The 25,120-nt window shown below is 37.2% G+C and overlaps 2 protein-coding genes across 3 annotated transcripts; one reads left to right on the forward strand and one right to left on the reverse strand.

The window, feature by feature from the left end:
- Window positions 1–21: 21 nt before the first annotated feature.
- Window positions 22–20,772, reverse strand: LOC136260119 (uncharacterized). Of its 2 annotated transcripts, none has more exons than XM_066053746.1 (5): window positions 17,834–20,772; window positions 2,464–2,592; window positions 1,898–2,021; window positions 280–394; window positions 22–228 (listed from the first exon to the last, which is right to left on the reverse strand). In XM_066053746.1, the coding sequence occupies exons 1-5, from the start codon at window positions 18,021–18,023 to the stop codon at window positions 94–96; spliced, it is 693 nt and encodes a 230-aa protein (XP_065909818.1). In that variant the 5' UTR covers window positions 18,024–20,772; the 3' UTR covers window positions 22–93. The 2 variants fall into 2 exon arrangements, with proteins under 2 accessions (XP_065909818.1, XP_065909819.1); XM_066053747.1 differs by lacking the exon at window positions 17,834–20,772 and adding an exon at window positions 2,678–3,173.
- On the forward strand, window positions 2,949–13,498 carry LOC136260118 (transcription factor E2F8-like). The gene is made up of 11 exons (XM_066053745.1): window positions 2,949–3,047; window positions 3,324–4,089; window positions 7,590–7,666; window positions 7,727–7,860; window positions 8,087–8,230; window positions 8,491–8,542; window positions 8,633–8,773; window positions 8,821–8,919; window positions 12,195–12,392; window positions 12,450–12,515; window positions 12,604–13,498. The coding sequence occupies exons 2-11, from the start codon at window positions 3,341–3,343 to the stop codon at window positions 13,251–13,253; spliced, it is 2,310 nt and encodes a 769-aa protein (XP_065909817.1). The 5' UTR covers window positions 2,949–3,047; window positions 3,324–3,340; the 3' UTR covers window positions 13,254–13,498.
- Window positions 20,773–25,120: the final 4,348 nt, after the last annotated feature.

The raw sequence follows: 25,120 nt of genomic DNA on the forward strand, positions 1-25,120 counted from the left end.
TGTTGAACTTTAATCATACTATGCTGTGGTACTGATATGATAATGTTGTATCCAAAATATACAAACATCATAGCTTGTTGTATGGCCTGCATGTTATAATAGTCCATGTTGAGCCTTGATGTCTATGGGAAGGTGAATTATCTTGTGAAGGTCATATTTGCCATCAGCATTTCTTTGTTCAACTACGGAGTGTATTTTCTGTGGTGAGATCTGCAGTATCTCAATGATCTGGAGTATTACAGTCTAATACTGTATATGATGTACACATGTAACACTCACATCTAGGTATTCATCAAGGTTAGCTTTCTCATTACCATCATCTGGATTAATAGCAAAGTTCATATCAAGGTCACTTGTGTTGGCAGTTATTCCAATTTCATTGAAGAAGGTTATACTATAGTGTGTTAGTATAGCAGTGAAACTAATCATTAACACTTAATATACTCTATTGTGTGAATTAGTTGAGCATGTCAGAAATACCTCCAGATGTCTTCCTAGTGAGGAACGACAGTGGCACTATCAACTTTACAAAGGAATTTCCAATATAAAGTTTAGTGTTTAGAGCTTTTTATCTCTTTGATGACCATTTTCTATCAGCCATATTATTGAACAACTTTGTACATACTGTAACACATAACAGGAATATATGGACATGGTCAAAATTAGTCAATCTACATAAATCACTAACAACCAACGACTATAGTATGTTCACGTTGAGCTGAATCCTGAAAAATAGCTAAAAATTAAAAGTGGATTTTTTCTCAACAGAGATAACATTTCAGCCAACCAGATGATTATTGGTAACAGCAAAGGTGTCAATAACAGACACATACAGTTTGGCTCCATTACAAGTTCGGGAAAGGGCTGTATGGACACTGTACTTATATGGCTTCCCCATAGGAAATGTATTGTGAAAATTTTGATTGGCCATAAATATTATGTCAAACATTTGAACAAAAAGATTTTGAAACATTTTTAGTGGGTCAAGCAGTACTACAAATGAGCCAAATTTCAAGATCGTGTGTAATTGCATCCATGAGTTATTAAATGTTTTTGAGGGTTCAGCTCAACGTGAACATACTATAAAACTGCAGTGGATGGGCATGGTATCAGGTTAGTATTGATGTTACTGACATATATATAAAAGGTACACTAACACGTAAATCGGTCTGAAATATTCCCATAGAAGTGGTAGAACTAGAACACTCGATACAGATGTTCATAAATATGGCTGAAATATGGATCAAAAACTGCGGAAATTAAAAGCTCTACATAAATACCAAGTACTGAATAGACATGACCATCCTCATCACACATGGGTACAATGGTCAATGACAATTTATCATTTGGTATACTTGAAACCTTTATTTGCAATGCCTATGTGCAGTATCTACCTTTATGTACACTTGTAGTGAAAGGATTTGAGGACTGCATGTATGCTAGACCAGTTATACACACCTATGCTTAGCACGCAGACTATTTTATAGTATGTACAAGTTGAGCTGGATCCTGAAAAAAAGCTAAACATGAAAAGAGAATTAACATTTCAGATGGATATAGGTGACAGCAAAGGTGTTGACAACAGACACATCATGTGGTTCATGAATCCAGGAAAGGGTTGTTATAAACATTACACTTTTATGGCTTCCGTCTGTTTAGATTGACCATAATCAATATTGTGTTGGGCATTTGAACAAAAAGATTTTGAATATTTTTAGTGCGTCAATCAGTGCTACAAACGAGCCACATTTGAAGATCGTGTGTAATTGCATCCATGGGTTATTAAATGTTTTTGAAGATCCAGCTCAACGTGTACATACTATAAGTGCAAATTTCCTGATACTCAGTTTTATATTATACCCATTTATATGGATATTACCAAGAGTAAATTACTTACAGTTTGCAAACATCTACCAAACCATCCTGGTCATCATCCATGTAGCTAAATTGTAACTTGAGTGATAACAACACAACATCGTTTTCATTTGGCCATCTATCATGAAGTCCTGATAGGCTGTCATCTGTAGTGATGGATTAGCGACTATGATGTTTGCAAAAGATAACACTGCATAGAAAATATTGTACAGTGTTATACACTCAATATAACAAGTCAAAGTGTATCGTATCTTTGAACTGGTTGGGCATCAAAGTGATGAACAAACAGTGTACCCATGATATTATTGCCCAGGAAATATTAAATCCCAAGCGGTTCCTTTGAACATACATGCTCAAGTAGTATGTTAGAATAATTTTAACAGCTAAACACTGATAAAATTTTTGTGGTCATTCATTGAAGTGTCACAAATTTACAAACATTTACTGATGTCCCATGCACAAGCATGTAAAGTACACAATACGTCCACATACACTACACACAAGCTTGCTCACGTATATACACACAAGAACATGCAATACTGTACTATAACGAACAATTGTACCAGTGGGTAGATCAGTATTACTTACTGTGCAAACTTTCTACAGCTTGTCTGACTCTATTTCGATGTGACAGAAACTTTCTCCAAAGAGGTTCCTGTATAGTGTAGTATGTGGCATCAAACCCCATCTTCTGCTTGGGGTTGTATATCAGCTTTCCTAAGTGTGAGGGAATAATTCAACTATCTTATACAATTACAAGTATTTTTTTTTTAAAAACTCTAATAGAACGCACAATTGTTACCTGTTGGAGTGAACGAGTCATACGGTAATGTCGGAAAGACTTCTTCAAATGCTTGTAAACTAGGTCCAAGGCCCATTGTTCAGGTAAACAAGATATTTAAATTTCTTAATCTCGACAGACTTTCCATCGCGTCTATAAAACTGCACTAGCAACGCACTGATAGAAACCGGAGCAAAACACGACGTGGGATTCCCCGTAACCAAATAAAAAACCGCACTCATTTGTAAGCGCCATTAATTTCCTGAGTCTTGAAATAAACGATTTCTATTGGCTCGTTCATATAGCAACCGCATTGGCGGAATTTAATAAATTGGCGCAAAGAGCCATTTTGTATCCAAGAATTAAAGCAGTGGAAGCCAAGGGGAAAGAGGTGAAATGCACGCATTGTATTGTATGCTGTTGTACTCATATAGTCTGTTTAGCCTACGCACTTTTGTAAAAAGCTGGGTTTTAGAAATGAACGTGTTCTTTGCGGACACTCACAGAAGCGCGCTATTTTTTGGGCATTCCTTCTTTGGACAATTGTGTTAAACAGTTTCGTTTTACAGCTTATGGCCAAAAGTAACCGGGTTATAAATTTTGTACATTTTGAGAGCGCGTTTTTGAAACCAAAACAAAGCTCAAATGCATGTTTGTTTTTTTACAGGCGCCCCACCGGAGAGAATGGCCGATGCACAAAAACTGTATTACGACACTTCGTCGTTTTACGTAGCCAGCTCTTCACCGAATACTTCCCAGCTCTCTCAGCAACTACAAGACACTCAAGCTAACAGCCATGTTTCCATGGGGTTTGTAGTAGACCCTCGTGTTAGCTTCAGCGGTAGTATTTCTATGACCTCGTCTACGACTAGGCCAGAGCCATTCTTTACTAGTTGCAGTGCCACAGATACACAATATTTACTACAAGATACAGTAGAGCAGAAGGCTCCAATACCATCTCAACTACCACCACCTGGATTACAAACTATTTCTTCTCAGAATATACAAACTAGTAAAATAATGTATCATGGTTTCCCTACGCCAGTGCCAGTAGTCAGCTGTGCTGCTGGGTCATTTCTGTTTGGTCCATCAGAGGATAATGGCGGGTACAGTAAGGAACATAGTCAACTGATGTGTGTGTCTGAAGGATCTACTGAGACAATGTCTTTGCCAACCAGAACAAATTTTGCTGACAGTAATCCGTTAACCCCAGCTAGAAGTAAAGCATGCGAGTATGGTGACCAAGGTGCTCCATTGACTCCTACTGCAAACCTGAAAGTTTTACTCTCAGCTGCTAGCCCAGCCATTAGGGAGAGAGAAATGATGCAGCAAACTGCCCGGAATGTTTGTCGTTCAATTTTGAGTGATGCTGTGAATGAAGAACTGGAAGAATATAGCAGGAAACAGAAGTCACTGAGTTTGTTGTGTTCAAAGTGAGTGTGTGTGTGTGTGTGTGTGTGTGTGTGTGTGTGTGTGTGTGTGTGTGTGTGTGTGTGTGTGTGTGTGTGTGTGTGTGTGTGTGTGTGTGTGTGTGTGTGTGTGTGTGTGTGTGTGTGTGTGTGTGTGTGTGTGTGTGTGTGTGTGTGTGTGTGTGTGTGTGTGTGTGTGTGTGTGTGTGTGTGTGTGTGTGTGTGAACTAACTAGTTAACCCTTAAACCCACAGAACTTTTGGGAAATGCGTGTTTATACAATAAGGGCGCGTATGGTAACACTATGTGAGATAACTTAACAACAACACTTTGATTAAAAGTCTGTTCGCTGGGCTACTTGGAGAAGGTTAAATGAACACTGTAGCTACAGTGGCTTACTTGTTATGAAGTGATGAACAACAGCGAGTCGTGTTTCCAAATTCAAGCCATGTGTTTGATTTCGATTGTGGGTTTACTCATGTGAGTTGTACATGGCCTGATAAAAAATTTAATGGCGAATCGAACAGAAGTTGTTGCAAGGTGATAGGAGCAACCAGGAGCAACCACCATTGTGTTATGGATGATTTTATAAAGGTATGTAAAGGGTTAGTATGTTTCCCTACTGAAAAATTATTTACACAGGTAGTTTTGGTCTCACGGTTTAGAATTAGCGTAAAACCCTATGCATCATGCTATCTAATCCAAAACAGCCAAGCTGTAAAAAGAGTGCAGCCCCCAAAAAGGCTATGGTGAAAAAAAGATGTGAAATCCAAGGTGGCAGCCAAGAAATGGCTGTGATGGTAGGTTAAAGGCAAAAAAATTTTAATAATGACAATTCAGGTGAATTTGTGTTGCCTCCAAGTTTCACTAGGATTCGGCACCAAATTCACCCAATTTGCCGTTATTAAAATTTTTACCATTAACCTACCATCACAGCCATTTCTTGGCCGCCACCTAGGATTTCACATCTTTCACCATAGCCTTTTTGGGGGCTGCACTCTTTTTACAGCTTGGCTGTTTTGGATTAGATATCACCTCTTTTTGTATTTGTATACCCCAAAGCTGGCCTATGGCCTTGGGGCTTTTTAAACCTATCTTTTTTTCTTTGCCACAGGAAGAAGAAAAAGTTTTAAAGCAGATTTTTAATACTTAAACTATTTTTGATTTATCAGTAAATATACAAATAATATTATTACATGCAAATTATTCCCTACAGGACAACTTGTTTGCAGCTGAACTCTCTACAGGGTGATTTACTTGCAGCTGAACTCTACAGGATTCTCTCTACAGGGTGGCTTGTTTCTAGCTGAACTCTCTACAGGGATATCTGTTTGTAGTTGAACTTTTACAGGGTGATTTGTTTGTAACTGAACTCTCTACAGGGTGATGTTGTTTGTAGCTGATCTCTCTACAGGGTGACCTGTTTCTAGCTGATTTCTCTACAAGGCGACTTGTTTCTAGCTGATCTATCTACAGGGTGATTTGTAGCTGAATTTTCTACAGGGTAATTTGTTTGTAGCTGAACTCTCTACAGGGTGATTTGTTGGTGGCTGAACTTTCTAGGTGGTTTGTTTGTAGCTGATCTTTCTACAAGGTGAATTGTTTTTATCTGATATCACTAGGGTGATTTGTTTGTAGCTGGACTCTTTACAAGGTGACTTGTTGTAGCTAATCTCTCTACAGGATGAGCTGAACTCTCTACAGGGTGACTTGTTTCTAGCTGAGCTCTCCACAGGGTGATTTAATTGCTTGTAGCTGAACTCTGAACAAGGTGATTTGTTTGTGGCTGAACTCTCTACAGGGTGAATTGGTTTCAAGCTGATCTCCCTACAGGGTGACTTGTAATGGTCTGAATCGCTAGAGCGATTTATCTGTAGCCACATGGTGACTGTTCTATTAGAGTATGTCGATCTCGCTTTTGCTACATGTAGTTTGCTTTCAAATCATAACTGAGTGGTTTGTAATTCGATTCTTCTGTACTACTGCAAGGACTTTCTATGATGATTATTCCAACTACATACCAATTTTCAGCTCATTGCTCTAAGCAATTTGCCTGGTAGTCGTGAAAACTAATAGTTTTTTATTCATAAAAATAAATCACGTAATTGTGACACAATTTGGGTTTTGTGTCACATCTCCATGGTCTTTATCTCGATTTTTTCAAACCACAAAAAAGCACTTCTACGATGGTTACTCCATCTACATAGCAATTTCAGCTCATTCCTTCAAGGGGTTTACCCTGTGGGCGTGACAGACCTTCAACCTTTTTTTATGCGAACAATCAGCCATAACTCCGTGAATGTTCGTCAGATTCCTACCAAACTTGGTAATGAGATCCACTGTTGTGAGCCCTTTAAGTGTGCCAAACTTCAGCCCGATTGGAGTACGCATTCGTGTTTTATGGCAGATTTTGCAAAGTGTGCGAAATGAAGAATAAGAAGAAAAACGAACGAAATTTTGGTCGCTCGTACCTCGGAAATGTCTGGAGTAATTTTCTTCAAATTTGGTATGTAGACCCCCTACCTGGCCGGCACTTCTGTAGCAAATTTGGTTCCAAGGGATCACAGAGCTACATAGGTGTGAAAATAGCATTTTCTTTCTTCCTGTCAATATACTCACAGTGTGGCACGCCAGCATCTTGGCTGCATGACACACTACTGTGTGTCATGATTCCTTGTTACATCACAAGTAGAATGACACAAATTGCATAGCCATAGGACAGGTGCTTCAAAAGTTACAGCGCTTTTGTGCAAGGCATGCATATTTAATAAGTTTTAATTCAGTTTGCTGGTTCGAGGGTTAAAACATGAGCTGGTGTACTGAAATTGTTTTTGTAAAAGTGTGTGTGCGCGTGTGTGTATACCTATATATCTATCTACCTATCTATGTTTGTCCGTATGCACCCACGTGAGCAAAATCATTAATGGCAAAAGTAGCTTTTACGTAAGAAATAAAAGCGAAATGAAGTCTGTATTAACTTACGCACAGGTAAACTTTGCTCTGAGGTGGTTTCTTTTTGGCAGTCTGAAATACGGGTGTGGTGACTCTACTCAGACTTTGTGAATTACCTCCCCTTCGGGTTTTACAGACGTTTAACAATTGAGAAACAACAGTGCAGCCCTCGTAGACTACCAGGAATAGTTTGTCCCTTCAAGTTGGAAAGGGGCGTATCCCCAACGTACATGAACGAAACTGAAGAGCAGCTTTGAGGCTTTGTCGAGAGAATTTGTGGGGAAAAAACGCTATAGTCAAACTATAAAACAATTTAGAAGATATTTCTGTGCGTAATATGTTAAAAGCAGTTTGTTTAACAAGCGCTTCCTTAGCAGTGCATAGCAATGTAATTGAAGAATTACAAAAATTTCATGAATTACAAAATCTGAGAATTACAATAAATTATGCATTATTGCACAACATAATAGTATAGTAATACATAGTTGGTTTGAGTTAGTTAGCTGCATGGCACCTGGTTTTAGTAGCACAACATCAACTTGTTATATAAATTTTGATGTTTATTTTTCCAGGTTCTTGGAAGCAGCAGAAAGTGGAGAAATCGGTAAGAGTGGAATATTTACTATTGAAGAGGCTGCTACTAAGTTAGGTATGTATTAGTAGTGTACATTATTACACGTCATTTTTAACATGTTGAATTTGTGACCAGATATTAACAGACGGAGGGTGTACGACATTGTTAATGTACTGGAAAGCTTAGAGATGGTGTCTAAACAGAAAATCAAGAATGAATACAAGTGGCATGGCAGAGATCACCTAGTACAAACATTAGCTAGATTGAAGGTAAAGATAACTTTATTATCATTAACATCATTGCAGCCATTTCATGGCTGCCACCTTTGATTTCACAACTTTTTTTCACCCAGGCTTTTTGACGGCCATACCCTTTTTATACAGCTTGACTATTTTTACGTGGATCAATATTATAACTGATATAGCTTACAGGCAACTCTGTCTAGATACTACATGTTAAATGTTCCACTGTAATGTATATGTTATATCACTATAGGAACAAGAAAATAGTAGTAGTCAGTCAGACAATTCATGTACTGAGTGTGGACAGGAATTTGGTGGTCAAGAGTATGTGCCTCGTAGTGAAAAATCACTGGGGTTCTTGTGCCAGAAATTTGTTATGCTATTTCTTGAGGCTCCGGTGAGGGTACATGTCATGTGCATTCGTGTATAGAGTTGCATCATACCTGCATACCCAACTTAATTTACTGTCTGGTCAGTTTTCATGGGTCCAGTAGTACTATCAGGATGACAAAATCTGATGAGTAGTGTATATTTATATATGCAGAGTGTAGAAGAATTGTTAAGACCTGGACTGGTAGTTTTAATCTCCACTAAAATAATTGTACCACTCAACTCACAACTGTTTGTACTAGTTTATGATAGTCCATGGTATTGTAGGAGAGAGAGTTAACTTTGGAGGCGGCAGCAAGAATACTGCTAGGAGAAGAAGGTATAGTTATTATTGGCTACTATATTTGCATAAAAGTGTTTGTAGCTGGTATTGTTGAAATATCCATATACCACTTGTGTACATTTACAGGGAAGGTGCGAAGGTTGTATGATGTTGCTAACATCCTTACCAGTTTGGGGCTGATCAGTAAGAAGGTGTTTGCTGGTGGTACTAATTTTAGAAAACCAGGCTTCTATTGGTCCGGCCCTGTCATCCTACCACAACGTCAAGGTAACTAGTTACAACAATACTATCTCATTTAGTTCATTGTACCACAGGTGGGAGGAGCAAATCAGATAGTGCAGTAACATGTGATGAAGAGCAATATAACAAAAAGGCACATCGGATAACAATGAAGCCACTAGCCAATAGGAACAGTAAGTCACAATGTTTTGTTGTGAACTTGAGTGTTTCCAGCTATTATGGTACTGTGAAACTAAGATTTGTAGATTTTGACATTTTCCCCACTCTTGATTTGAGAGGGTGCATTTTGTGTGTTGTGGTTGTGATTTGCAAGATCCACAACATGCCTCAGTATGCTAGTGCTTAATAGCATACCCAAAATTGTGCATGAAATTACACTGATTAAGTTGTAAGTTTTTAGGTCACGATACATCTTATCAAGAGTTCATAATATATATACTAAGGAGAGTATCCTACTCTCATATACCCCTGTAGAAAGGCGTATCGTGAAGTTATGACATAACACTTCTGAGTTTGCCTGTTTTTCTTTGTATAATAAATGATGTCATTAGTTGAACATGGTATCGATTGAACGCGTGCCTACCAACGTCGCTAGTAACCAAATTAACTCCAGCTCTAAGTGTTTCTCACCCAACTACAATTGTTCCTTCATGGGTTAAGACCGCTTCGTAGGCGTTTCTTACTAGGCCATTCACAAATATGGTTATCCTGAGCATCCCAAGTGTGAAACAGCGCTAACAATTCTTGCACTTTTATGGCTTCCCATACGTCGCAAACCGGTCGTTATGTCATAACTTCACAATACGCCTTTCTACAGGGGTATATGAGAGTAGGATACTCTCCTTAGTATATATATTATGAACTCTTGATCTTATCTTATGAGATGTCACATTCAACTTACTGATGCAATGTGTGTTTCAGGGGGTAACCTGCTTACATTCTGCTCATTTCATCATCCTTTGCTTCTGTCATTTTCATAAATTGTGTTAATCAGTGGTTTTAGTATCAACATATTGCATATTGCCTTAAAAATATTGCAATATATTGCTGTATGGCAATATTTGGATTAGGGCCTTCCATGAATTTAAGCTTCATAAGTCTTAAAGATACAGCAGATAGCATTAGTGTCATGTGGTGTACACCTACCAGTCAAATGGCCAACAGTTATTAAATAGGTAGTACAGTACAAGTAGGCAGTACTACAACCAGCACTGTTTGTTTAGGATATGTGACTTCTAAGACATCAACAATTACATTATGGTGGCTTTGATGCCCGCCCTCCAGGATGGTGGCAGCTGAATAGGCTAATTATCCACAAGCCACAGCCCATTACAACCCTGCAATATATTGTAACACAGCAATATATTGCAATATGTTTCATCACACGTATTGTATTGTGATAGAAAATATTGCAGTATATTGATACATCGACAGGGCTCAACCCAGAATATTAATTTAGGGGGGGAGGGGGGCAAAGTAGGTGGCTTCGGATTCTAGGAGGGTCTGGGGGCATGCTCCCCCAGGGAAAATTTAGGTGTAAATATACTCAATTTTGGTGAAATTTTATTGTGATGCCATTAAATGTTGACCATTCAAACATACAACTTTGGGATCAATTAAACCTTTCCATTTCTCAAGGCTTTAGGTATAAACCTGGGGGGGGGGGGCAATAGCTAACCCGGGGGGCCTGTGCTCCCCCCCACCCCCCTAGATTAACCCCCTGATCAATATATTGCTGCACCCCTAATGCATTCCCCAAAAGTTTTCTGTGGGTTTAAGTGTTAATATATAGAGCATACACTAGATGACTAAACACTCTAATAGAACAGTCACTTCTAGTGTTCAAATACTCGAGGATTTGGTGTATTGAGATTTGGATAAGCAAAGTTCTACTGTACAGTTGACCCTCAGTTATCTGACGCTTGCTTATCCATACCCTCATTTATCCGAAATTGGAAACGACTGCTTTATTAGAGTATTTTGAGTACAAGTGTATGTTATATTAGAGTATTTCAACAGAGCTCTGTATATTAATGTATGGACTTCAGTTATCCAACAATTCACTTATCTAAACACTTTTATCATTCAGACACATTAGGATTTGGATAACCAAGGGTCCACTACTGTACTTACAAAAAATGCTAATGATGTACTTACTGTGGAGTTCACAATAAGCAATTTTAAAGAAAAAAACTTCCAAGTGTCATGTTTCTTGCAGAAATTTTATAACTGGTACTGTAGTCTGTTTACTTCCACCTGAGCCCCACCAATAACACAGTCCTATCAAAGAGATGAACATATGTTCTCTCCCAATGGCTTTGTACTGGAACAAACATGTTTTCATGCATACTAAATGGTGGGCTCGTGCTAATGCGCAAACACTGTCTGGTAACAATGCTCAAGTTTCTTGGGCCCGGAAATACGATCCAGCCAAAACATTGGTTGGCCAATCAGAATCAACGAGTTGCATAATTGCATGAATGTATTGGAAGTAGACGAAAAAGTAGACAATTTAAAGCTATTTATCAGAAGTTACTCGCCTAGGTTGTTCAAAATGTTTGTTGCCAAGTTGTGTTTTCCAATCTCACCTTATGGATCATGACTCGACGTTTCATCAGAAACGCTATCCTCTACTAATACGACAAATAAAGAGATTACATCTAGTAAACGCCCTATTCTGAGTTTTACTTTATTCCTAGCCATTTTTGAATGGTAAAATGGTTATGCAGTTCCTCAATTCTGATTGGCCAGCCAATATTTTGCACTTCCGGGCCCAAGAAACTCAAGCATTGTCACCAGTTGGTGTTTGCACATTAGCACGAGCCCAGATGGGCACGACACTAACTAAATATATGGGATATTTTTAACTCACCTGTTCTTGCTTGTATCAAAGTGCTTTTTGATAAACAGTTCCAGCGTTTAAAGGGCTTCACAGAGCTACTAAATGTTTTGGCAGCTAGTCCATGTAACTAGTTTTCTAATGACTGACTAACTAACTGATGCTTTCAACCAATGGTTAAGACTACAGGCTTGATTTCTTTACTGTTTGATGTTGCTTAGGCCTGAGACATGCCAAATGAAACAGCTACAATGCATGCACCTTTGTCCTCCTTTGTGTCCCATTTCTTTCTCAAGTGTTGATTTGTGTATAGCACATAATGGATTCTTGTGGTTAGTTTTAACTTGTTGATTGTCCATAGTGATAGTGAGTGGATTGATTGCAAAGGTGCTTCTCATTGTTCTTCATTTCTAGCACTGTATAACGGGCTGAAAACGAAGCAGAATGGCCACCTCAGTATTGAATCTCTATTAATTTAATACTTACTTAGCTAAATGTTTTAATGACAGGGATACATGTAGATATTATGTTATTTTTCCTGGACATGATTTAGGTTACAGACAGCTGTGCATGGTCTATATGTGATGTTACATTGTGTGTACATTTTAGGTGTGTTGTCACCACTGGAGAACCTCCCTGCGATGAAGACTCGGTCACCTCAATCAGCGCCATCCTCACCAGTTAAGCAGAAGACGCCATTCAAAAGATACTTGTCTTTTGATACTACCACCAAGAAGAAGAGGTCGTATTCATCATCAAGTAAGGCTCCTGAGGTGCGCAAGGTTTTGAAGCTATCACCATCAGAAGGTAAACCCAAGACCTTCACCATATTATTATTATTATTGGTGTTGAATCTGTTTCTAGTCCCTGAGAGTGAAGTAAAGGAATTTGAAGATCAATTTTATGCTTTACTGGGGAAGTTTCCTTCTAATATCCTTTTGGAATGCACACACAACATGTCATCTTTGTGCACTCATGTACACGCTCAGTCATGCTGTTGATTCCTTAACTACATCACTTGCTCAGCGACTATCTGAGATCCAGCCAAAACAAGACAGCCCTACTGGTGTTTTCTCTGCTGCTAAGAAGATCGTCAGTCCTGACATTATCCAGTCTGGTGTGTTCAGCATGTTTCAAGACAAGCCAGCAGTATCTACTAACACTGCAGTAGATAGTAGTGTCACTTGGAGCAGTGCATTGTCAGAACAAGCCCCGGCAGCTAAGGGTCAATCTCCCAGTACAACTACTCTGGCAAGCCGAGCATTGTCATCTCACTTTCCACTGTCAAGTGGCATCGTCCCTATTACTTGTAACCCATCAGTGGCAAATGTGACTCCATCTTCACTACAAGTAGTTTCTAATAATGTCACTTCAATATCTGATGGGTTGATCACTGTTACACCATTGTATACTCTTAGTGGGTCAACTGTTATTGTACATAAAAGTATACAACCACCGCCTGCGTCATCACTGCAGCAGCTGCAAACTCCTATCATCAGTTCCACTGTGCCAACAATGTCTACATCTGTAGCTGCTTCACTACTAAATGCTGCCTGCAAACAGACACCATCAAGTACAGCTGCTCAAGTTTTCAATATTCCGACTATAGGAGAATTACTGCACAGCCAATTATTGACCGTGCCACATAAAACTGAACAAAACTCGTAACTATGAGATAATGTATTGTATAATATTATTAGAGAGGGATATAGTATTATTGAATTATTAACAGTATTGTATTATTTCAACATGTAGTCCTGTACAGTTTACCCATGGCTCATCTATGTGTATGTTAGTTTTGTAGGAATATTGAATGTACGCATTGTATATGTATATTGGAGTGCCCACAGTTATAATTGTTTTGTTGCTCAAATGATAACAAAGTTGTGGCAAATTATGACTGCAATGTCACACTGCTTCATAAATAGGGTAGAAATTTCTACCCAGCTGTTTGAGGTTGTACCCGTTATCAAAATCCTAGTAATGTACAAGATCATATTGTCAACTGTTGTTGATAGGCTAATCATACACTATATAACTTCTGATTAATGGTATGCATAAAAACCTTTGATCTTGGGAGATAATGATGTCTTAAAATCTACTAAGGCCTTGATCACTGTTGGGCTGAGTAGCATTGCAGATCTCATTGATCATCTGATCCACTAGTGATTGTGTAATACATAACATTATGGAAAGTGATTGTGAGTTGATATGATGCTGTACTCGTCCTACAATTATCAATGTCACTTGTTTTAAATCCACAAACGAAGAATAAAAAACATTCAAACGCAGTCAAATTTATTCTAAAAACTACTCTAATAGAACATTCATAGAATTATGCTTCTTAAAATGAGTATTCATAAATGTAGGATTTAGAGCCCTTGTAATAATTTTTATTAGGCCATTATTACAACTTAGATTGCATTGTTAAATTTTGAACTGTTCAAAATCTGTCAGTGTGTGCCTCAGACCCCAACATCCGCTGTGACTTACTATTAAATCCTTTGATAAATCCTGGCTTTGTCCCTGAATCCAAAACCATCCTATAGAGTAATTGTACTCAAAAGAAAAAAGCATAGAAGCTAGACAAGTGATTCAATTAATAGCTTTAATAACTAGATGTCATAAAAATTTCAATGTTGAAAGTGCCTGTCCCTTTTTTCAATTTCATGTTCTAGCTAGCATAACTGGCAATTCAGTGACAGAACATATATTATAACATTCAGGTGAACTTAAAATCTGAGAGGAATTGAATACAATGTTGATTGGAAGTAAAGAGCAGAAATGGACGGCTCCAGACACTTTGATTACATTTTATTAGCTACATATGTCATGAAAACTAAATTAATTATTTACCTTGTTCAAATGCATGGTTTCTATGTTTGCTAACATGCAGCAACGCCTCTCCTTGTTATGAAACTAAGTTTCCATACACTCTTAATCAAAAATTTTTTTCAAATACATATAGTACTAGTATAGCGGCACAACGTAAAAATTGTGCACTTTTCCTGAAAGCATGAAGCTTTCATGAATTATATTATATTGCCATCACATATTTGCACCTTTGGTGACCTTTATGGCCATTTTTGTTCAGAAATTTGATAATTTCTGAGACATTAAGTTGTTAAAACACGGTACCAATATAAAGATCTAAACAACTAGCTTTTATATAGGTGATTTCATTCCTCATCATATTTTGAGGTAATTTTACCTCCCCATGGGTAATTTAGTTAAACTCAAAGAATTTTGCAACTAATAAAAGCAATCACGGAATTGCCTATTAATTTCAAATAAAAACCAAGTTGTTTTGTTCAACACCTTTACTTTGGTACCATGTTTTAACACATCAGTTAATGCCTCAGGGAGATAAAGACAGAAATGGTCAAATTTTTGTGCAAAAGTGGCCACAAAGATCACCAAAGGTCAAATCTGTGATGGTACTATATCAAAAAATACATGCCATGAGGAATACTATTTATGTGGAAAGTTTCATGCTTTTATATAAAAAAGTGCACGATTTAGGATCTATGTTGCTATACTAATACCCCAAGAAATATTCTTGGTTGGCTATAGCCTATATATGCCTAGATAGTTCATCCCTCACATGATCATTAAAATTATACACTCTTGACCCAACATGCTTCATTACACGCAGAGCGCTTCATGCATGGGGTTCTTTTCAAGTCATGGTTGTATGTATGTTACTTAGGAAGAACATGGTCAATTCCTCTATGAGAAACATTTGTATCACTGCTAAATATAGCTATACGTTAAGTCATTTTAGCCAGCTGTCATTACCAAATATGGAAGTGTTTCATACATAAAAGAAATGATTGTCACAATGCTGTCTCTAGAAAAAATCAGTAATACAAATTTCATGAAGACACCGCTTCTCTCAGTCTTTTCTGTTGCAGCAACTGCAGACTTTTTGTTGGAGATCACAGTGCTTTCTTTAGGATTGTCTCTACTTTTTGGTTAATATACAAGTTGCAAGCTGTACAGTTTGTGTGCTCTAGTTAAGGGATATGCTTATATATATTGTATGTCGTATTCAGTTTTGAAATGAATAGATTCACATGAGCCCTAGTCACATTGCTCACATTTATATATATAGCAGCTACCCATTAAAACATTGCTTCAACTGACTACAGGACATTATAATACTGTGCTAAATGTACATATTCTACTAAATGCTAACTGTTGACATTAGAGTGTGATCTCTCAACATATTAGAAGCAGGGGAAGATCCAGGGTTTGGCAACAGGAGGGTAGGTATGTTAAGCAAGGGGTTTGCATGGGTGTTCAGGACTGAAATTTTTGATGTACAACATAATATATTATGCTTTAAAAGTGGTAGGGATCAGTGACAGTCATGAGAACAAGTTTAACCATGTGACTAAAGTAAATTGTCATATAGAATGGCATACCAAAGAACTATGTGCATTTCATTTTGCTAGCAGGCTAAATGTATCCATGGGATGGTGCTGAAGTTATAAGTTTTCAAGGATTATTTTAGCAATATAATGATATCAATGATCTTGGTACAGTGATACCTGTCTAATCACTTTGTCTACACCAGCCAAGCTAATAATCTCCAAGAGTGCATATCATCTGTGTACAAAGTGACCAGCAAATTGTCATGACATGCAAGATAGACAAGTTTCAGCCGTTTGTTTGGTATGATTACACCTGTACCTATAATGTATGTATGCATGCAGTGTCTTCCTGTTGCTTTAGTAAGCTTGTACACATCCTGGTAATTTTGTGTAATGTTTGACAACTAAAGACACAATTGAAATATGAAAGGCCTACATAGTTTTTATCAAATGTGATAAATAGCCATCTGAGAGTAAAAGTAATTATGGTAGATCAATACAGCACCTCTGCATTTCAATATAGCTATGGCTCATACGGTACATATGCAATGTTATAGACCATAATAGTGTCTTCTTTTACCATAATAAATGTGCATGGGTATAAAACAACGTCATCTACAGAAATCAAATGAGTTAATTTTGGGGTACAAAAATGTAATTGTATACATTTAGATATCACGTGAGTACTGGATCCTATCAGTGTCAGCTTTCTTGCAGGACTTATCATCAAATATGGATAGCAAATACAATGCTCTGCTTGAGGTTATGCACAAAGTGTATGACAACAGCATCAATCAACCAATAAGTTATACTACAACGCAGCATTTGTGACAAAAAAATAAAACTGTTCCATAGAACTGTATTACATTGAGGAAGTGTCAAGTGAGGTTTGCTGTGTTTGTGGTGAATCTGAAGTGCTTGCCCTTTTTCTCATGCAAGGAAAATGAGCACGAACATTTCTTGATGACAAAAATAGAGTCAGTAAGATTGTTTGTTCCACTGCTGTACCACTGGTAACAGAAAGGATAATAACGTTACTTTGCACTCCCACTACATAAAGGATAACAAGAATAATAATATTAATCCCAATTGTAGCTGACAGAGTAACAGCAACTCGTAAATTAGTTGATTTCATTGCACAGCAGCTTTTGTTAACTAAAAAGTAAAGAGACAATCCTATAGAAAATACTGTGATCTCCAATATTACAAACACAGCAAGTTCTGCAGTTGCAGCAAGAGAAAACACAGGAGCATCTTCAACTGGGATATCTGAATTTACACAAAATGATCTTCGTCCATTATAAACTGTACCACTTACAGCTAAGTCAATCCCCATTGCTACCAGAAGACACAGGGTGGATGTTATTAGTACAAATATGATGTACTTGATTACACACAGTTTATTAACTGTTTCTTGTGGGATTAGTTTGTAGCTTTTGTACATGAGGTAGGCAAAGTGAAATAGAATACTAAGTTTGATCGACTGATAGGCACATAGTAGGAAGAATATTATGTAGACAAACAATACACACACCAACGCGTTCTCCTCATCAACAGAATAAGCATAAACGAGGTCTCCTAATCCCACTGCGGTGATCGCTATCACAACACTACACATTGTGATAATCAATAGACCTGGTATTGTATGCAATTCTTTGATCAACAAGTGTAGACTAATATTAAAAACTACTGACAGTATAGTAACAGAGTATATTATCATTTGTATCAGAAATACTGGAGTAGTAACAGTATTGTCATCTTCTTCGCTATGGCATCTACTACCATTTGATGGAGCAATGAAAATCACTGTACTATTAATTGTAGTACTTATTATAACATGTTCAGTTTTATTAACAATGTCCTGTAACTCACTGGTGAAATCGTCACTAACTCTGATTGTATTCTGATTCACAAAACAATACTGAGACTCATTCAGTGATATTATCTCAACACTATCATCATCCATCATGACATCTGTCACACTTGGTAGAGAAATACCAATCACTTGAACAATGAAAGATACTAGCAGCAGTAATTGTAACCTCAAAACAACAACTGTCATTTTCTTCTATAGATCACACTACTTCAGTGTAGCCAGAGCTGTATATAGTGTATTGAGACCATCTCATATTGTATATAGGGAGACCATACAATTATGTAAGAAGTGGGATTCTGTGTACACCATCATTTCCTTTCTATAATCTCATCACAGTCTTACAAGTGATGCAATGTACATTATACACTTCAGTGAAGTGTGAGAAACAAAGAGAACATACAATTACATCCTGGTGCATGTTGTGTGCAATAACATAGGCATACACAGCGTTAGTATAGTATATTCATAATGCTTCCCACTTAGCTCTGAAGTAGCAGAACTATCCACTTTCACCACTGAATTACCATGGTTATGTTATTGTATACTTGCATTACTGACATAACTGTTTATTCACAATTTAACGAACCACATTATGTGAAATCATATATATATTTCAGATTCAAAATTCAAATTTAGATTGAAATTCCAAGTCAGATTCAATATAGTATGGATTACCATCTTTACACACTTCTCCACAGTGAGAAGTTAACAGCAACAAAACTCTACAATCACCCATGCTCACTTCTTATTTTATCACCACCATGCACCATGTGATGATGTAACCATGCATGAAGGGGCTGCTTAATGTATGTAACTGCACAGATGTTATTCAAAATTATTTGGGATATATACTGTGTACCTATACAGTTTAAAACGTTTAAATTGGTGATTGGATATATTACATATTCCTGAGAACAATAACAACACAAACACCATACAAGAATACTACATTTAGTAGCAACAGCAATTGGTACACAGCTCCTTGATAGTATACTATATGTTTAGCAATGTTGAATAAGTGCATTATATTATGCAATGGCATAGCTTTGCTGTCAACTATTTCCCCAACACAGGCCACCACTAGTACTGCTGCAATGTGCCTTTTTCTGGATTGCTTTAATCATGCAGGTCAAGTATATATATATTAAAATGCAAATAATATTCTGTTGCTTCTGCATTTGCCGTAGTGACAGCAGTATGAATGTGATTACGTAGCATAGCTGAAAAAGATTTAAGCATTGTTTATTAAAAGTTATTCTGCTAGGACCATGCACAAGTAACTTTAAAGCCTGTATAGCAGGGACTAGTCCCAGATTGATATGTCATCAGTAATGTAATAATGAGAAGGTGATAATATCACTGGCCCACTGTGTTTGAGGAACTTGTAAGGGTGTTGTTGACAAGTATATACAATTGGGAAAAACTGAAGTGACAGTTATTGCTATGTATACAAACAATGGCTATACCATTTCTCCTTGCTTTAGTTCTAATTTGTATAATTGAAAACAACCAGATTAATTGCTTTAGTTCTAATAGCTACACAAACATCAAGAAGCTACCAATTCAGAACTCAGCCTTAGAGTAAATACATCCAGATGTGATAGCAACCAGACTTACATCAGTATATAATCTAAAATGGACACTAGGTGTAATATGGGTCTCTGTTATCTGGCTCAGTGCTTCTACCAAGAAATGCAGAGAACAGACTCATGATCAACAGAGGTGACATGCCACAAATAATTGGAATTGAAATCAATTATATATACTGTAATGACTGCACCCTTTTATAAACTTTATGCCTTCTTGTTCTCATAGACTAGAATTTCAAATTCTTGACCAATTGTTGTGTCAGCCTGTCATATACTAGTCACACATATAAGCGAAGTACTGATGCACAATAATATACAGCTTGTCATGTTCAGATCACAAGCATAGGCTAAATGCTGATGCTTACAGCTTCTCGACATAGCTACGTGCTTCATTACTTTGATAACACACAGAATAAAATAAGTTACAGTATCACATGCATATACCACAATAACACTTTCTTTTAACATGAACTCTAACTCATATGTATAACTACAAGCAAGCTGCCAATCTATAGCAGCGCTAATAATATACACAATCTACATAATATACATGTTAACAAATTATATGATTATTATGTTTCTGTTCATTTCTCCTGAGGTTTTTAAATGATTGTATAGTCAATGATTTCTTTACAAATGACAGAGTAATAGTAAACCTCAGCCTATAAATTAATTCTGGGGCTTAGTTGGCATGATAAGTGGTTTAAGCAGTGACCCATGCAAGGCTATATTGCGTGTATACTATAGGTAAGAAAAGATACATGTTGTCATGTGAGCATTGGGATGATAATTAGCAGCTAGCTTCTGACATGTTACTCAACTGATCTGTGTTCACACTACTGCTGCTTAAGGGTTTGTATCTACTCCCTTATATGCATGCATTTTGAATTCTTGCATAAATGGAATACAATTGTACATGTGAATTTGAAGGATTTTCAAGTTGGAGCAATTTTAGTACTCCTGAAGTTAAGGCTGTAGTTGTATAGTACCATAGCTATGTATTGAACTATATCTTCATTTTTGTATTGGAATTATTTCTTTCCATCCTTTCACTCAATTGTCTCTTCCATCCTATAACATTCAATTGTTGTTTACTTCTCTGCTTTATAATTATGTTGAATGTTAACACTTGTATTCTGTAGTAATGTGGTATAGGAGGATCACTATGTTCCTGAGGTTATGTGACAAATGTGGAAAGTCCCAGACTGTAGTGTGGTCCAACTCTTCCATTGGCTGGTTTGTCTAGTTATCTGACACATACCATTCTTATACATTATAACTTATAGCAGTAGTCTGTTCCACATAACGAGTAAGCAGCCATGAAATTCTGTGGAGTGCTATGTACTCTAATATAGCAGTCAGCTTTAATAGAGCAGTGAAGTAGTCAAATAAAAAGGCCTGATTGGCTTTTCTAATTTTAGTCAAATTTTCATTCTCAGAGAAACTTCTGCTAAAAGGTTGTCAATAAATAAATCAAACCGACACTGCTTCAGTAACATCTTAGGTCATTTCAGTTATGGGTGGTGTTACTACTCACTCAACTGGACTGCAAGACTCACTTTTAATATGGCTACCATCATATTCCCCATGCTCCTTGCGTATTAGGGAGGCTTGAACAAGTAATATCGCAAACAAACACATACTATACCAGTCCCACTGTGTATCAACCTCCTGGCTTATGGTAACTGAAAATGGCAACCTATAAAGCCAGTTATTCACAATATTTATCGGTACAAACTGATGTGTATAGTCTACTCAATGTTGTAGTGCAATCCAACACAAACCTTGATAAAAAATATATTTTTTTATTTCAGGCCAGAACATATATGGAAATAACTTGATCTCAACTAGTGTGGACAATCCACACTTAAAGTTTGCTAGCTTATACATGCACAGTGTTCCTTGCTAGATAGTGGTAAAAACTATGCACAAAACTTACAGGGTATTTAGCCCAGTAAACAAAGTTGCTCTTTTTATAAATCCACCTGCAAAATTACTAATACTTTTAAAATGTAAAAAGGAGTGTTCCATTCCAGTCTAGTGAATAGCAACACTCTGGTTGGTATTGTATATTGATATTTTGGTAGCTATATACACAATTAAAATTATCAATTAAAGCGGTCACTATTTAGTGGATTGGACTACTGGACTGGACTGAACTCCTGGACTGACATGCTTTCCAGTTTTTACACACGCTATGGTTGGATTTATTAATTTTTACTACATAGCTACTTAAATATTTTCAGGGAATCTGAACCTGCTAAAATGCTGAATACAGTGATTTCGCTACTATTTAATTATTTTACTCTACACCACTGCCCTTTACCTTAGTGTGCATGAGAAGCACACTAGCATCAACAATCTATTAGGGGACTGGGGGCATGTCCCCTTATTAGGACCACACTATGTTCAAATGCAGATATAATTCAATACATACAACTACGTATGATACAGCTTCATCTCAGGAGTACTAAAATTGCTCCAACTTGAAAATTCACATGTACAATTGTATTCCATTTGATTGTTGTCATCTTGTTTGATAGTGTTATAAAAAGGTATGCAGCTATACTGACACTGTAAATTCAGAAGTAAAAAAAATTAATCTCAAAGGGATGACTCCTGTGGAAACTCATATATACTCAGTTGCCACACGAGTCATCCATTTGGTATGAAATTCATATTATCGAATTTACAGTGCAGAGCAGACTGACTGTTCTATTAGAGTATATCTGTCTTTTTTACTGTGAATTCACATTAAAGACTATTGTAAACAATGTATGTACCTGTATACATTTGTAATACTTTTAAAAATTGTGTTTAGATTTACTGCACAAGCACTGATGGATGGTGGAATGCTTACTAGCAGTGACCTCAGTTAATAAAATTTATAATTTAGCAAGTGTTGTGTGTTATATAAGTAATTGCAGGGAATACATCCTCTCCTCAATAACTGTACATGCATTTCCTTATGCATGTAGGTGTTCTTATTGTGTCACATTTATATAGCTGGATTGACAAGGTGCGCAAATTTTCTCAACAATAAAACTGTAAATTAAGTGTCTAATTTCTTATAGAACAGTTGAAACTCTTTACTCGTATAATTATGTTACTTTCACCCTGCACTCTGCTCTGGCAATTATCTCCATTGTACAGAACATTTGATGTTGAGATTCTGATTCTTAGTATGGAGTTAGAGCCTCAGGCCTCACTATATGGAATAGCAGTTTATACTGAGCAGATGCAGTAATGTATGATACATGCAAGGATATGATTACAAAGACAAAAAATTGATTAAGGATACACTGAAGGTCTACTAGCATTGCAGGTGATTTTATACATATTAGAAACCTTAGCTATACTGTACAGATTACAGAGGTTCACTGAATTACGAATTATGTAACACAATTAAACCCGAGTCTCTTTATAACTACCGACATGTAGCCTACTTAGAGATCTTGACAGTGTAACTTTTGTCTTAGTCCATGCTTTGTGTGATGACAGAAATACGACAAACAATATCAGTTGTTCCACTGCTGTTGCACTTGTAACTGAAGGTAAATATAGTTCACCTGAAACACGCGCTACCCTCAAGGATATAAGGAGAATCATATTAATTCCAACTGTAGCTGCTAGAGCAATGGCTATTCGTACATTAGCAGATATTGTTTTGCAACATTTTCTTCTGTTAGCTAAAAAGTAGAGAAGAAGTCCAATGGAAAACATTACTATCTCAGATGCTACAAATGTGATCACTACAAGAGATGCTATGCCAGAGAATATGACAGCATTATCACCACCAACATCAGCATTAGCATTGACACAAAATGATCCACCTCCACCGTACACTTCGCCAGTGCCAGCTAATTCAAATAATATCACAAAAACAAAACAGAAGATGGAAGATACCAGCACAAATGCACCGTACTTACTCAGTATACATCGTTTATGTTCTGTTTCGTCTGAAGAAATTGTTTTGTAACTTTTGTACATCAGATAGGTAAAGTGGAACAGAATGCCAAGCTTGATCGCTTGATAGACAAATAGTATATAGTACGATAAGTTGATAAATACAATACACACTGAATTGTACTGTTCTTCTTCAGCAACATAACTATAGGTGAAACTTACAAATGAAACAATAGTGACCAACACCACAGAACCACACATCATCATTATTAGTATACCTGACACTGTACGTAACTCCTTAATCAGCAAGTGTAGTGTAATATTAGCAACTGCTATCAGTATAGTAATGGCATCCAGTACAACTAGGATTATGTACACTGGAGTAGGGACACCAATGTTGTCATCTTCTTCACTACATCTGCTACCATTTGATGGAGCAATGAAAATCACTGTACTGTTAATTGTAGTACTTATTATAACATGTTCAGTTTTATTAACAATGTCCTGTAATTCACTGGTGAAATTATCTCTAACTCTGATTGTATTCTGATTCACAAAACAATACTGAGACTCATTCAGTGATATTATCTCAACACTACCATCATCTATCATACTCGGTAGAGAATTACCGTTCACGCAAATCGCGAAGAGCGCTACCGCGAATACAAGTAAAAACATTATTCGGTCTACTCTGTTGAATAATAGATCTCCATGTCCGCTGCTGCTGCTTTTCTCAATTGCCTTTACATTCATTCCAAACAATGCCACACAAGCAGCACGCATCATAGTACATGACTTCATAGTGTACGAATTTTATTGTAATGACGGAACGGGCGCCGCCAAACTCATAGCAGACTAGTCAGGTATAATAAAATGCACACCTTCCTGACTGTAACTCCATCATTTCAGCGACTTGCAGAACCTAACTAGCTACATCCATCTCCAATGGTATTAAATGCAATATTCAACTCTTGGGATGCCCCAGTTTAAATGTCCAACATTTAGTTTGTATTTGTTGTCTGTTTTGTAATTGAGGTTTTGGTTTTGTATTATGTGTTAGTTGTTGATGCTTGTATATGCAGTGTTTAGCTAATTTTTGTACTGTGTATATTTTTAGTGTTACTGTAGCTATGTTGTCACTCCTGCAAGGCTCTAGCCGATTGTATGGAGTTAAAACAATAAATCATATATCACCATCATCACCATAAATCAATCAAACAAGTGTAAATGTTCTGGCTATCTCACAGATATTCCGGTTCTCTGTAAACCAATCCCCCTCACACGCACATTGTAAAACCAAGCAATGCCCACTGCAAAACACAGTTATTGATACCCAGCTAACCAGCACTATAGGATGCCTGTACACCACTAAGGCACTTGAGTCTTGTGCAGGTGGGCAGGACTAGTAATCCACAGAAAGACTGTCCAGGTCTCATGGCCGAGAGAGGTCGTGGAACCTGAGGTTCCATAATGACCCTAAGTACGGTCGAGAGGACAGTTGAACATTTGCTCTCCCAGTGAACACCAGGTACCCACTACCCACAGTTCTGGGTACCCATTAATGTTACATCTGGGTTGGGTGCTTCCCCAGTTGACACCAGGCCACCAGCTGCAGGTCTCCATTATATAGCTGGGTATACTGAACCAAGTTTCTTGCTCAAGGAAACAACAACTCCAACTTGGCATCAATCCTGGTACCTTCCAATTACCAGTATTCTGCCTTACACATATACACACACATACACAAAGCAAAAAAAGCAAAGCAAAGCCTTCAGCTGCGTGCCATAC

This window comes from Dysidea avara, chromosome 7, assembly GCF_963678975.1.
Source record: "Dysidea avara chromosome 7, odDysAvar1.4, whole genome shotgun sequence".
Lineage (NCBI taxonomy): Eukaryota > Metazoa > Porifera > Demospongiae > Dictyoceratida > Dysideidae > Dysidea > Dysidea avara.

Bases quoted from the DNA above. Each gene is read 5' to 3' on its own strand.
- LOC136260118 (XM_066053745.1), top strand. From the start codon at position 3,341: ATGGCCGATGCACAAAAACTGTATTACGACACTTCGTCGTTTTACGTA. The intron at 7,861-8,086 runs GTAAAGATAACT...ATATCACTATAG, and splicing joins AAACATTAGCTAGATTGAAG to GAACAAGAAAATAGTAGTAG. The intron at 8,231-8,490 runs GTGAGGGTACAT...ATGGTATTGTAG, and splicing joins TGCTATTTCTTGAGGCTCCG to GAGAGAGAGTTAACTTTGGA.
- LOC136260119 (XM_066053746.1), bottom strand. From the start codon at position 18,023: ATGACAGTTGTTGTTTTGAGGTTACAATTACTGCTGCTAGTATCTTTC. The intron at 395-1,897 runs GTAAGTAATTTA...AACACACTATAG, and splicing joins TTGGTAGATGTTTGCAAACT to TATAACCTTCTTCAATGAAA. The intron at 229-279 runs GTGAGTGTTACA...GTAATACTCCAG, and splicing joins ACCTTGATGAATACCTAGAT to ATCATTGAGATACTGCAGAT.